Source organism: Notamacropus eugenii, chromosome 5, assembly GCF_028372415.1.
Source record: "Notamacropus eugenii isolate mMacEug1 chromosome 5, mMacEug1.pri_v2, whole genome shotgun sequence".
Lineage (NCBI taxonomy): Eukaryota > Metazoa > Chordata > Mammalia > Diprotodontia > Macropodidae > Notamacropus > Notamacropus eugenii.
In genome coordinates, this window is record NC_092876.1 from 297952389 (window position 1) to 297967577 (window position 15189).

The 15189-nt window shown below is 39.2% G+C and overlaps 1 protein-coding gene across 1 annotated transcript in view; it reads left to right on the forward strand.

Moving 5' to 3' along the window:
* The first annotated feature begins 2798 nt into the window (after positions 1-2798).
* Positions 2799-15189, forward strand: part of DARS1 (aspartyl-tRNA synthetase 1) — a 76215-nt gene continuing 63824 nt past the window's right edge. The window contains exons 1-3 of the mRNA XM_072613208.1: positions 2799-3081; positions 5862-5919; positions 9796-9888. Of these exons, the coding sequence (XP_072469309.1) occupies positions 3022-3081; positions 5862-5919; positions 9796-9888 (211 nt within the window). The 5' untranslated portion in view covers positions 2799-3021. The remainder of the gene's footprint in view (positions 3082-5861; positions 5920-9795; positions 9889-15189) is intronic.

Consider the following 15189-nt stretch of genomic DNA (forward strand, 5'->3'; position numbering starts at 1 on the left):
TTCACATCTGGCTCCCAAACAAATCCAAATATACTGTAAGTAGCATAAAAGCATCTAATTTTTTTTTATCCTGCAACCATTTGCATTTATGGTTCTACCTTACTAATATTTATGTATTTTTAATGATATGCTATTTTTCAATCATCAGGCTGTCTCAAAGACTGACACTTTCTCTCTTTCTCTACTCCCTTTCCTGGTGCCTTCTCACATGATTATGCAAAGCACGTGAAAAAAGACACTAATAGAAGATAATGGTAAAAAATCAATTAACAAACATTTATTAAGTGTTTGCTGTGCCTGGCACTATTTAGAGGTTGGAAATGCAAAGACAAAAGTGAAACAGTCTCTGCCATCAACTTAAATTCTGTGGAAGAGATGTTATGCAGGTGTGTAAGTAAGTATACTAAGAATAAACACAAAGCAATTTAGGGAGAAGGCATGGTAGCATCAAAAAAGGCCTCAAGTAGTTGGTGGCATTTGAGCTTAACTTGGAAGAAAACTAGGAATTCTAAGAATGGGTAGCTGGCGGCCCAGTGAATAGAATGCTGGGACAGGAGTCAGGAACACTCATCTTCCTGAGTTCAAATCTGGACTCAGACACAACTTAGTAGTTGTGTGACCCTGGGCAAGTCACTTAACCCTATTTGCCTCAGTTTCCTCACCTATAAAAATAACTGGAGAAGAAAATGCAAATCATTCCATTATCTTTGCCAAGAAAAGCCCAAATGGGGTGATGAAAAGTAGGACCAGATTGAACAAAAAACAAGGAATTCTAAAGAGTAAAGGCGAAGAGGGAGCGCATATCAGACTTGGGGGATATCTTCCCCCTGCAAAGGCACGAAGACAAGAGATCAAATAGCTTGTTGAGAAACACTGTCAGTCTGCCTGGAACAAAGCAAATAGAAGAGCGTACTGTTTTCAACTCCATGAAACAGTATCCCTTCCCCAATTTGGTACTCCCTGAAATCCTCTTCCCCTTTCCCACTTTCCTGCCATTTGTTTGTCTCTATTAATTGTATCCCCAGTGCTTAGCACTCTGTCTAGCAAAAAGTAAGTACTTAATAGATTTTTTGTTTTGGATTGGAGTACTGTACCTGGAAAGGTAGTTTGAAATTGTAAGGGCAAGCAAAATAAGATATTTTGCTGTTTTTGTTTTAGTGTAATCAAGAGGTATAATGCATAGAGTCTTCACAGGAGTAAAGTACAGAAATGAGTTTCTTTAACTAGAAACTGTATATATATTTGTATTGTTAAAGTGATTAAAGATCTTCCCCACGCGTTAATGGGGCTGCCCATTAACATTAGTTTGATTATGGAAGATTTGTAGGAAGGCCCATACCTTTTGATAATGAGGCACTAGTACTCAAGGGTTGGGATGCCCTCTGGCTCTAAACAAAGGTATAATAAATACTCTGAGGGTGAGATTTTACTTTGGGGCTTAGTGTTTGGAAGCTTTACGTGCCACTGGAGACTCTGGGAAGCCACTAAGGAGCCCACCACCCTCTTCCCCTTGAAAACCCAGATGTTGGTGCTTCGCTCTCTAGCAACCACGGTCAGACGGTTGGACCTGTCTGTTGATCTGTGATACACGTATTGCTTACGTCAGACACTTTGGTAGCCCTGTCTGTGGATTTCCTGAACTAAGTGAATGATAGGTGGTTGTGTTCGTCCTTTATTTTTGAAGACCTTGCCATCAGAGAAATGATGACATGACCTGCACTTGACTTTGTTTTGAGTGAGAGAGGGCTGGGTAGGTCACCAGCCTTAGCTCTCCTCCAGAGCCATCTGAATCCAGTGACCAGATATTCCTCAGGATGACTGGAGATGACCCAGCAGGTGACTGATATATGTGCTCGATTAAAGGAGACTGATAACCCCCCAAAAGCTGCCTTTCTTTTTAGAGAACCTGTGATAGCGGATCCCCTGTGCATGTGGGGGTGCTGACTATCACAGCAATCAGGCTGGGCTCTCCCAAAGGAGCTCGCGTTGGATTCTGCAGCCAACAGGGAGCCTCCAGATTCTTGGGTGACACCATCACACCTGCGGACTATCACTGGGACAGCCCTTTGGGAAGTGAATCAGAGGAGAGGCTTGAAGGTGATGAGAGCCTGGGGGGGGGCTTCAGCCACTGTCCCCAGCCCTGAGCAGGGCCTGGCACGCAGCAGGTGCTTGATATCTGTTGACCGTGTGGAGGAGGCGAAATGATCGCACAGAGAAGTGAGCCAGGAGGGGGGACGTCTCCGGGGTTGGGCCCGGCCTTCCGTCCTATTCGGGCGATAAAGGCCCAAGAAAAGGGGCTCAGGAGAGAGGTGAGGGCCGGTGCATCTCACGGTGACTGAGGCTTTGGGAGGAGGGGAGAGCCCACGGGAGGACGACGCGGCACAGTCGGGACGGAGCCTTCGGGACACCCGGGGTTACAGGCCGGGAGCCAGCACCCGGCAGGGAGGATGTGGGGGTCCAGCCCTTCCCCCACCCCCACCACACCGCGGTACCCCTAGAAAGGATCCGTGCGCGGTGTCCAACTGCGGCTAAAGAAGAGAGAGGACTCCCGAAGACCTCTGGGTTCGGCGGGTAAGGAATGAACGGGGAGATCCACGTGCTGAACACAGCGTCTGGTCCTCGGACCCTGGGACCCAGGTGACGGAGCCACGGCTGTGCCGTAACTTCCATTCCCCAACACTGCCCTTTCAAGGAAATCCCGCGAGAAAGCCTCAATTCACGGGCGCTTCCCTTCCCCCCCCCCCCCCAGCCGACTGGGGTGGCGCAGCAGCCGGAGGCCTCGGCCCCGCCTCCCTCCCGTTCTCGGCCCCGTCCAGATCTCGAGAGAGTGAGCACGAGAGGTCCTTCTCGCGAGCTTTTCAGACGGACTCGCGCAGCGGCGGCGGCGACGGCGACGTGAGTGCGTGTGCTGCGTGTCTGAAGAGCCGTGGGGGCGGGAGCGGGGTCAGGTGGGGTTGGTCCACGAGTTACGGAAGCCGGCGAGGAAGCGTGGCCCCCTTCGCCTCCGTCCAGTAGTCCCCGATGCCCGGCGCCATCCGCCAGAGTCAGGAGAAGCCGCGGGAGAGCATGGAGGCGGCGGAAGTGGGTTTCCTTCTTCCCTGGGGCCGGGAGGACTAGGTCGTCCGGGTGGATGTGCTCTGAGGGGCGGGGGAGAAGGGTGCGCTCGGGCCCTGCCCTAGAGGGTCACCGTGAAGCCCAGGCCAAGTCGGGCTTTGGGGCCTGCTCGCTGTCCGGAGTGTCAGTGACCCCTGGCCCTGGCCCTGGAGGAACCCGCCTTAGACCTAAGCGTCTGTGTGTGTGCCTCTATACAGTGACCCCCGTCCGTGGGGATCCTTAACCCCCCAAACACAATATACAAGGGTCCTTACCTAGCCAGTCACATACCAGAGGGTCCTTACATACCCCACGTACACACGGGAGACCTTAACCCCACCAACACATGCTGGAATCTTTACCTCCCCCCCCACAAACACCCAGGGGGGTCCTTACCCCGACCCCCAACCCACACGTCCATATCCTCATAATAAAAAGGAAAAGGCTCCCTGTGCTCCACTGATCCCTCTGTGGGTTAGGTCCACCCTCCCCCTCCCCACCCCCGACCCTCCGAAGTGTTGGCAGTGAAGGAGGTAACTTCTGTACCCTCTAATGCCCTTCAAGCTGTGTTCAATACCATTGGTTCTTTAAAAAAAAAAAGCCGTGATTATTTAACTTTCACACCCATAATTGCAATTTCTCCAGGACTTACCAGAGGTGTTAATTTCATTTTTCAAGCATTAAGAACTGAGATTAAATGTTTTTTCTGAAGTTGGTTGCTATGGCAGAAACACACCACCATCCCCCTTTTGCAAAACTGAAAAGATATGCAGGAGACTGGCAACCCCTTGTGCATTTTTGTGCTAATATTAGAGGAGCTTAATCTTTTCTTAACTCGTAATAAAGAATTCTTAGATAATAAAGTGCGTGAAGTGCCTTTCACAAAGCTGCACCATAATTGTGAGGTTCTGGGCAAGACGTTTAGTCTCTCAGCCTCGATTTTCTCATCTGTAAAACAAGGATAATACTTTCTACCTCACAGGATTGTGGTCAGGATCAAAGGTAACATGTGATTTGTTAAACCTTAAGCCACATGTAAATGCTGGCTATTACTAATAAATGTGTTTACAGTATTAGATGTTTATGTTCTCATGGTAAAGAAATATGCCAGGTCCCGCTCTAAACAGGACATTTGCCCAGACTTAACCTTTTCCTGTATTGCGCCTCTCAGTTTGAATCAGAGGCACTGACTATTAAATCTCTTTTCAGGTTGCATAATTGTTCCATATGTATAGCACTTGCACAGAGCCTAGTATATACTAAGCATTTAATAAATGCTTGCGAACTTGATCCGTGTGTGGAATAGAGTTCTTAAAATATGAAGGTATTACAGGCATAGGAAGACCCCATGAAGAAAGCTGGACTTCAGTTGTTTGACTGAGATGCTTGGTAACCCTCTGCATAAAATGAGTATTTGCACAACCTAGCTGATATAATTGTGAGGAGAGTGCTTTAAAGTTTGCAATGTAAACTTAATGGAAATGGGAGCTGCTATTGAAGATGGTAATTTCTTGATTGACTATTAATCCAGCTCACATATATTCCCAGAGGCCTGTCATTGCGTAGAGGTATCTGTGGCTACTTAAGGCAGATTCAGCTACAACATGGATGTAGTTTTAGTGCTTGTGAAAATGAAAGGTTTGTATTATCTTTTTAAGCATTGTGGTTGCATATTTACATGTGGTCCAGAACCTTAAAATTCAAGGTTCTGTGTGGATGGGGAAGGGGGGTTCACTTCTATAATAAACCATGTTTTATCTAATATCCATAGAATGACTAGACAGAACTTGTCAAATTACATTAGAAATACTATTGTCACAAAACTAAGGAAAATTTCCTTTTGATTTTTGAGATGATGAACCTTTGAATTAATGATACAGCTTTATAAATACAGCAAGTCTAGGTATGAGGTTGAGATCATGAAGTCCAGTAACACACAAAAACCTTGAATCTTATGGTATGCAATAATTTGTGTAGGGTGAAAGGGCCATTTTAAATAAAAATTAGGAGGTGAGACAATTTTTGATGTTTAAAGAGAAAAGAATAAGTATTATGTTAAATATATTAGATCTCAAGCCTATGTAGTAATCTGGAACTCAAAATAATTTGCTCCAAAATTTGTTGTAAGTCTTTAAATACTTATTCCTGGAATAAGAAGCTAATAATGTAATCTAGCCAGACTAATCTGTACTATTTGTCTTCCTCCTAGCATATAGGAATTTATTTCACTACTTTGAAACAATCTGACACATTTTGGAGAAAACATTAAAGTATGTAAGTTTATACTTGGCACAGTGGATCAAGAATTGGAGTTGGAGTCAAGAAGACTTGATTTCAAATCCTGCCTCAAACAGTAGCTTTGTGGCTCTAGGCAAGGCATTTAATCTCTTAATCTTAATTTATCTCTAAAATGAGAATAAAAGTACCTCACAAGATTGTTGTCAGGATCCTCCAAAAAATATATAAAGTGATTTGCAGACTATAAAACGGGTGTGAATGCTGGCTATTGTTAATAAATGTGTTTTTAGTATTAGATGATATTTAGGTTCTGTTGGTAAAAAGACATGCCATGACCCTTTCTAAAAAGGGTATATGTAGGTTTAGCCTTTTTTTATACATCTCAGTTCCGTTAGGATTCTGAATATTTGGATCAAAGTGGTACTAAATGTTAAATCTATTTTTATATTTATCTTTCGGATATATTGACTTACTGTATGATCTAGTATTTTCAATATAAAGGCATACAAAATCTTTTTTTTTTAATTTAGGATTATGCTAAAGAAAGATATGGAATATCTTCAATGATACAGTCACAAGAGAAACCAGGTTAGTTACTATTTTTTGTAAAGATTAGATCTTTTTTTCCTGAGTAATACCAAGAAAACGTGTTTCAAATTCAGTGATGCAATGAAAAGAATGCTGAATTTACAGTCACAAAACCTAAGTTCAAATCCTTACTCTGTCACTAGTTGTGTGATTTGGGAAAGTCACTTTCCTTCTCTGGCCCTCAATTTCCTCATCTTTTTTAAAGGAAGGGAAAAAAAGTTGGACTAAATCATTGTTGTTAAATTCAAATGGAAACTGCCTTACTAAACCATACATACAGATCCCTGCCGGCACATATTGACTTAGAAAACCATATCTGCTTCGTTGTATTTTTTTTATTTTGTTAAATATTTCCATGTTACATTTTAATCTGGTTTGGGTAGCATTCAGAAGTGTGGTAGGTATGACATCTCTGGAATAGGTAATCCCTCATAAGGTTCCTTCTAGTGGTTGGTGTACAAAATTATCATCCTAAGAGCAATAAAAGGCCTGATTGGAAAATGTGAATCATACTGTGTTATATCGTATTAAAAAGATTCAAATATATTCACAATCCCATCTTTGTAGGATCTTTGATTTAAAATAAGATAGTAAAATAGACTGGAAGAAGCATATGGTGTTTCAAATAAGAACTTAGCATTATTGAATGGAAGAGAAGTAGTAGATATTTGGTAGGAATGTTGATATTTTAAGATTAACTTCCTCAAATCCATTTACTTCGGATTCTTAACAAAGCTTTGCCTACTCTAGGCACATATCTCTTTAGATACAATTATGATTATTTCTGCCTACTTCGAATTTACTAAATCTTTCCCATGTTCTCATTTTGTTTAATTCAAAATATTTGGGGATGATGTTAATACTTTAAATGTATACCTTGGTAACCTTTGTAAAATTGTTATCTTGAGATTTTTTTCGTTTTTTAGTCTAGCTTGCTATTAAAAATTGATGCTGATTCTTGATTATTTCCTTTGAAATCTGATCTTCTCATTTGAATTCTGCTTCTTCTCTAACTTTTTGCCCAATAAAAAGCTTGAATTTAAAAAAAACTATTTTCCTTCCTCTTTATTAATAATTTGATTTTTTATTAATTACTTTTTGCCTGATACGTGGATTTATATCTTTAAATATATTTGTGAAACTAAAACTGCTGCTAAATCTTTAGACAGCTGAATGCTTCAAATAAGAGAACTGCTCAAGAATTTTGTGCTTTTAGGATATAGTTATATTCATAGTTCTATTTACGTCCTTTTGAACTTACTCTATTCTCTCCTCACAAATTTGCTTTATGTTACAAATTTACTTAATCCCACAGTGTGCCTGATATAGTCAATTAATGAAATCATTTCCTATGCTAGTTTTATATTTTCTAAAATTGTAGAATCATATAATCTTAGGTTTGGACTAAACCTAAATCTTAAACCTCCTGGGACTTTACAGTCTCCAGAACTTCAACTAAACAGTCAGTTATTCAAATTCTCTCCTAGTGAATTCATTCTGTATTGCTTTGGCATTACACCTCATCTTTCTGGCTTCCTACTCTTTACTCTTCCAACCTTGGCCTTGTAATTTTTTTCCTTTTGAATTACATAAATTTTTCTAGTAAGAGATTATACTGTTTTGCCTTTTTTGCCTCCTATTGACTGAATCTACACAAAGGAGAAATAATGATTTAGTCCAATTGGAAATAGATCTCAGTAGATTTGATCTCAAGCCTAGGAAGCTCTAGTTGCAAAAAAAGAAATTGTTTTGATTCATCAGTCTGTTCTTTTTTTTTTACTTTCGGCTCTCAAGAAATTACCTCTTTTCTGCCTCTTGCATATGTGAGTACTTGTGTAGGAGGATCATAGTATTGTGCTTAGATCTTGAAGGGATCTTAGAGGACAGCTAATCCAATTCCTTTATTTTGCAGATAGGGAAACCAGCCTAGAAAGGTTAAATGATAAGTGGCAGAGACCGTAGTGGAACACAGTTCTGCTCATGCCAAATCCAGGGATCTTATGATCTTCAAAAGAGAAAAGAAATTTTAACGAAGAATATTTACACCAAAATAGGAGATTTGTGCTTATGTACTCTGTGTTAGCATGGGTACTGTAATTACAGTTAACTGCTCTGTTTCTCTTAGGCAATGTAATCAACCTTTGGGAATAAGGAGCTTCTTCACAGTTATAAGTATGATTTGTATGAGTCAAAGGTTATTATCCCTGTCTTCCTACTTTTGTTTTCTTTTTCTAGATTAATATGAATTTGTTTTCTCTGCCAACAGTTGGAAAAAAGAAATTATATAAAAACTGAAAATGAAGTGGGGTTGGCAGGTGGTTTTGAGTGTGTATGTGAGTGTATATTTGGGCCTGATTTTCAGAAAATGATAGAGTTTACAAAAAAAAAAAGTCAGGGCAGAACCAAGATGGCAGAATAAAGGCAGACCTCGCCTGAGCTCTCCCCCAAACCCCTCCAAAAAAAAAAACAAGTTAGGATCTTCTTGTTGCCTTCCAGAAGTTTTTATTTTATAAAGTGATTCACAAATTCCCATTAACTCAGTTCCTTTAGTGCATTTAGACTTCTTTTTTAAATCAGAAACACCTCATACATAAATTGAAATAATTTTTTATTTGAAATGTAAGAGGTTAAACAAGCATCTAGATTATTAACCTAGTTTTAGTATAACAACACAAGCTCTAGACAAGTTAAAAATTTTAATTGCTAGAGTGAGCTCCCTTTTGTGGGGAAGTAACAGGTCCACACCAAAAAACCAACATAGGCTTGAGGTATCTGATCATTTATGTGAATTGATCTATATGTGTGTATTGCAGTTCCTGTGAGGGTCCTCTAGTTCATACCAGATGAATTTTCTGGTTCTCAATTGGCTTTCCTAATAGGTCTAATACGTGGCATAATAACTTAACTCATGTTTTCATAATACTTAGGTTAGTCAGTGTACAGACTGTAATAATGTAGGATAAATCAATTCTTCATCTAAGACCATCCCAAACTGAGATTGTGCTAGCTATCACTGTCTAATATAGGGATTCTTGACCTTTTTTATGTCATGAACCCCCTTGGTCAGTCTGGTAGAGATTAGATCATATACAGTTGTGTATCCATACAGTACTGTACACTATTGCAAAGTCCACAGATAAAAACCATTATTTTATCTTAATCCTACTTAACCCTTTTGTGCATCTTACTAAGTACATTGATCCAGTAGCCACCATCATTTTTGCCACAGACAGTTTTATCTGCCAAGAGTTACCTTTTTTTGTGTCATAGAATCCTTTGAGAACCTTGTGAAGCCTATGGATCACTTCAGGTTTTTAAGTGAATAAAATACGTAGGATTACAAGGGGGAAAATTGTGTTTAAATATAGTTATTGAAATATTTTACAAAACAGATTCACAGATCCCAGATTAAGAACCTCTACTTTTAGTCACTATCTTAAAATGTAGATCACTAGGCAAACCTTTTTATTTTTCAACATATAAAATAAACTGGTCTCTTTTCTTGGTAACCATTTTTGCTCCCCATCATACCCAGCATCACCCTTAATTATTCCTTTGTACGTTTCTCTGTATTCCTTCCCTAATTTCAACTGTAGACGTTAACATTTTTAAGTAGGAAAAAAAAGACATAGTCATTTTCCCCTTGTTGCCATCACTGAAATCTTGTTCTACTTGGTTTTTCTTAGAGTAATGATTAAAAAAAAATAGAAAATTGTAGAAGCTTTCAAGAGATGACAGCTATTAGCATGGTTGTATGCCATTTATGGAAGCTAATAGTTACACTGAAATAGGATTGGGGTGGGGTTACATTGACTTGGTTTAGACTTTAGATTTACTTGTTCAAACTTGTTAACTTGCTTAACTTGTTTCATGCAGATCGAATTTTAATTCGAGTTAAAGACCTGACGGTACAAAAAGCTGATGAAGTAGTTTGGGTTCGTGCCAGAATTCATACAAGCAGAGCTAAAGGTGAGGTTATTGGTGTGTTTTTAATTATTTGTGAGTACCTTATTTGAATTTATTACTCTAGTTTCTCATATAAAAATTCATGAACATTTTTACTTGTATTTAATTTAAAATATTTGCCCGTGACTAATTGCATAAGATATTTTCCCTTTTTCCAAAGGACCATAATAATCTAAGGACTAGAGTTTAAATCAGTCAGACATTTATTAATGGCCTTCTACACTGTTCGAGGTGGTGAGGATACAAATACAAGGAATGAAACAATCTCTACTCTCAAGGAGCTTGCATTCTAACATTGATACTACTGAGAACCTTGTACAAATTCAGTGCTTTACTAGCATCCCTTAGAAGTTAAATCATTGAAATTTAATTTGGCCTTTCTTGGTTATTCAGACTTCTTGTTATCACATAATGCCCTAAATTTTTACATTTTCTTGTCTACTGTCTCTCAAAACAAGTCCTTTCACTTTTGAGTAGCTCTAGTTATCAGAAAGTTTTTCCTTACATTAAGCCTAAATCTGCTTCTCTGAAATTTCTACTCATTGTTCCTATTTCTGCCGTATGAAGCCAAGAAGAATGCATCTATCTGTATTTCATACAGCCTCTTTTAAGATACTTGAAGCTATAATGTCCTCTTCAAATCTTCTTTTCTTCAAATTAAATATTTCCTGATTTTTTTAGCCAGTCCTTTAGTAGTGTGGTTTCCAGTTGCATTCTTCTGACCAGTTTGTCAGTTTCCTTCCTGAAGTACAGTGACTAGAACTGAATACATTACCATAGAGGTCATCTGACCAGGGCAGATGGTAACAGAATTATCAGCACTCTTTCTGTGGATACTGGCTCTGCAGTAGAGGATAGCAATGATTTACCATGTCACACTTGTTTAAAGCTTCAGTCCAGTAGTTCTTTTTCCACCAAATTATTATTTGGCCAGTCTTTCTCTAGCTTATAAGGTTGGGGCAGGGGTGGGGGGGGACAGTGAACTAAATGTACAATTGAAATTTTACCTTATTTAATTTGGGCCATCATTCAAACTTGTTGGCATCTTTTAGTGTCCTGGCCAATCATCTGATTCATCTGATTGATTACCTTTAACTCTCAGTTTCACTCAATCTGCAAATTTATCTCCAACCAGCTGACAAATCTTGCTGTTTCTACCTTGCATCTCTCCTATCTAATTCCTTCTGGTCATTTACATAGCTACTACTCCAGTTCAGACCCTCCTAATTTTAAGTCTCTTAAGATGTATTCCATATGATACACCACTGCCAAATAATTTTCCTTAAACATGGATGTGACCATATTATATTCAGCTAATTCTAGTAGATCCCTATTGCCTCTAGCGTAAAATATAAAAGTAGCTAGATGGTGTAGTGGGTAGAGTGCTGGGCCAAGATTCAGGAAGATTTCTCTTCCTGAGTTCGAATCTGGCTTCAGACGCTAACTGTAAGATCCTGGGCAAATCACTTAACCCATTTGCCTCAGTTTCCTCATCTGTAAAATGAGGTGAAGAAGAAAATGGCAAATCACTCCAGTGTCTTTACCAAGAAATGGGGTCATGATGAGTCAGACACAATTGAAAAACAGCTGAAATAAAATATAAACTCATGTTTACTTTTAAAGCCTTTCACAACCTGGCCTCAACATATCCAGCTCTTTGGGTTATTAATCCCCCTTCAAAAGGCTATGATCTAGCCAATCAAGTCTTCTCTGTATGTCTCACATAGATATTCCACTGCCTGGTCTTTTTACCTTTGCATTGATCACTCCCCATTCCTGGAATGCCCTCCCTATGATATCATAGGATCATTAGTCTTAATGAAGTCATGCTAGTTCTTATTGACTATATTTGCATAAATACCACATAACCTAATCTTTTAATGTAATATTTTCTTGAATTTTGTCAAACTGAAGTCATGCTTACTAGCCTATAGTTGAGAATTTTGCCCTCTTCCTTTTTTTTTTTCTAAATCTGTACTGTCATTTATCTCTTCTTCATTTGCACAGTCATCACTTTAGTTCAGGGGTCTCTTTGCTTTTTGCCTCGATTGCTACAATGATCTTCTTACTTGATCTCCCTGCCTCAAGCTTCTCCACATTTTAGTCCGTTCTTTATACAGCAACTAAGTTGATTTTCCTAAAATGAAGATATGATCACCACACACAGATGTAGGTACACATACACACACATGCATGTACCTTTCTTACTCTATAAAATTCTTTTTGGCTTTGAAATCTTTTTCACATTCTGGCCCCTTCATATTTTCTCGCCCTCATTTTCTGCAATCCACCTATACTGTCCTCTACCCATTGTTTAGCATGAACAATACTCCATCTTCCATCTCTGCTTTTATACTGTTTGTTCCCAGGCATTCCCTCCTTATCCCTGCCTTTTGGAATTCCTTCTAAAGGAATTTCCTTCAAGACTCAGTTTCACATGAAGCTGACCTCATAAGACTTCACCTTCTACATGAAGTCTTTCCTAGTCACCCAGCTGCTAGTGCATCTCCTGCCAAAACTACCTTCATTCATTTTATATATTAGTATATACTTAAGTTTATATAGTGCCTAGCATAGTAAGCACTTAACCAGTTAGGCATTTCTTGAATGCCTGTGATATGTCAAGTACTGTGCTAGGTACTGGAGATAGAAATACAGAGAATGAAATAGCCCCAAATTTCTTAAGTTCTAAAGAGGAAGACAACAGGTACATGTAACAATATATGTGGAATAACTCTAAGGTGATTAGGGTTAGGGAGGAAGTGTATTAGCAGCAGAGGGGTCAGCAAAGGCTGCATATGAAAGGTGAGTGTTGAGCTGCATCTTGAAAGAGAGGGAGTGTGTTAATAAGTACTTGTTGGTCAAGTTATTTCAGTGTGCCTCCAGTATCATTGATAGAGATCCGAAACTGGCCATTTTTCCAATACTGTAGGGAATTTTTTCGTCTAGGCCTGTGACTTGCACTCAATGAGGGTGGCTAGGTGCTCTTTCCATCTTCTTTATTATATTTCCACTCTCTGTTTTTTTCCTTCCTAATTGAGTGATTATTCTCTTTTGCAAGAAAAACAAGCACAATAAGAGTTGGTTAGTTTGACCTTCTCCCTGTATCATGTCATCCAGCCCAAGTATCAATCTAATCCTTAGTTTGATCTTCCCTTTGCCCCTAAATTTGGTGAAAAGAATTTTCTCCATATACAGCTCACTCTGAGTGTTCCAGGTGCTATTCTTGCAAAATTGTTTTATTCTTTCATGTTTATACTTGCTACCATCTTTTATGTGTGATTTTAAAAAATTTGGATTTATCAGAAAGTTCCTTGTGCATATTTATTGATCCCTATAATTACAACAACAATAAACATGCCAGGCACTGGAGATAATTAATATAGAAATGAAACAATCCTCCTTAAAGGAGGTACATTCTGTGGGGTGAAATAACAAATACTTTTTTAGAGGTAGTTAGACAGGATTCCAAGAGGCAGAGCTGAGGTGAGAGCATGTTCTGGTCTGTAGGGACAGCTAGTGCAAAGGCTTGGAGATTGGAGATGGAGTGTCATGTGAAAGGAACAGAGAGAGAAAGCTAGTTGTCTACAATGCAAAATGCAGGAGAGAAGAGTATTGTATGTTGAGATTGGAAAAATAGGTTGCTGCCACATTGTGAAGAAATTTAAAAGCGAAACATAGGAGTCTATATTTTGTCCTAAGGGCAATAGGGAGCCACTGGAGTTAATTAAGTAGGGCAGTGTTATGGTCAAATTTGCATTTGAGGAAAATCACCTTGGCAGTAATATTGTATACATTGGAGTGATGAGAGGCTTGAGGTAGCAAGACCAATTAGGAGACTGTTAGAATAATCTAGGGGAGAAGTGATGAGGTCCTGAACTAAGGTGGCTGCTATGTGTGCAGAGAGGAGTGAGATTCAGGAGATGTTATGGAGGTAGAAATGGAATGATTTGACAGTAAATTAGATATGTAGTGTGAGACAGAGGGCAGAGTCAAGGATAACACCATAGTTACCAATCTGGGAGCCTAGAAAAATAGTAGTGCCTTCAACAGAAATTATTAATTTTGAACCAGGGCTAGATATGAGAGGAAAGATAATTGAGTTCTGTTTGGACAGGTTGAGTTTGCAATATTCCCTGGGATGTCTGATTTGCAGTGTCTGTTAGTGATGTTAGACTGAAGCTCAAGGGAAACACTGGGGCTGAGAGAGAGAGAGAGAGTGTGTGTGTGTGTGTGTGTGTGTGTGTGTGTGTGTGTGTGTGTGTGAGATCTACATAGACATTGGTCAGTCTAGAATTTGTTAAGTGCCTGTTGTGCTCCTTTGCTAGACATTGAGATACAAAAATTCCTATGCTCGAGAATCTTAATGATAATACAACTAATGTGAAAATGTTTAACACAAATGTACATGTAGAGCCTGTGTCAGATTGCACACTGTCTTGGGGAGGGGGAAGGAGAGAGAAAAGGAGAAAATTTAGAACTCATATTGTTATGGAAGTGAATGTTGAAAACTATAAATAATGTATTAAAAAAGAAGAAAAGAAAGACAGACCTTGCCCTAGCTTCTAATGAGAGAGCCAATATATATATATGGAAGATTTCGGCTGTAAGTCAAATGGAAAGGTCCTAAGGTCTTTAGGGAGCAGTGACAAAACAGAAGGTAATGCTTCTTCTTTAATGCCATTTCCACCAATAAAACTATATCAGTTTTGAGTGGAGGGAGGAATTTTACTGATAATGAATCACCTGGGAGCAAATGATGCCAACCAGAGTGTCTGTGTAGAGCAGGGCTTCTTAACCTAGGGTCCAATTGTTTTTTTAAAATATTGGTCCACTTTAAAAAAAATTTTTGATAATTGTATTTCACTATAATTTGTTTCCATTCTAACACTATGTATTTTATAAATTTAAAAACATTTTTCTGAGAAGGGGTCCATAGGTTTCCAAAGGTATGATGCACAAAAGGCTAAGAACCCTTGGTGTAGAGAGAAAAGAGGGCCAAAGATATAACCCTTAGAAGAAAAGGAGCTATTAGAGAAGTAGAAGAAGAACCAATCATGAGTAGTCCTGAAAACTCAAAGAGGAGAGAATATCCAAGAGGAGAGTGGTCAACAGGGCCAGAATCAGCAGACAGGTTGAAAAGAATGAGGGCTAACAGGAGGAGAGTAGACTGAATTAATTATAGGAAATTGCAAAGTTCTTTAATGTCTTCAAGCTCCTTTGTACTACTGTACTGGTGTTGATGTATAGCTGTCCAATGTGTACCACAACAGTTTCTGAAGAATTGAAAATAACTATTACACA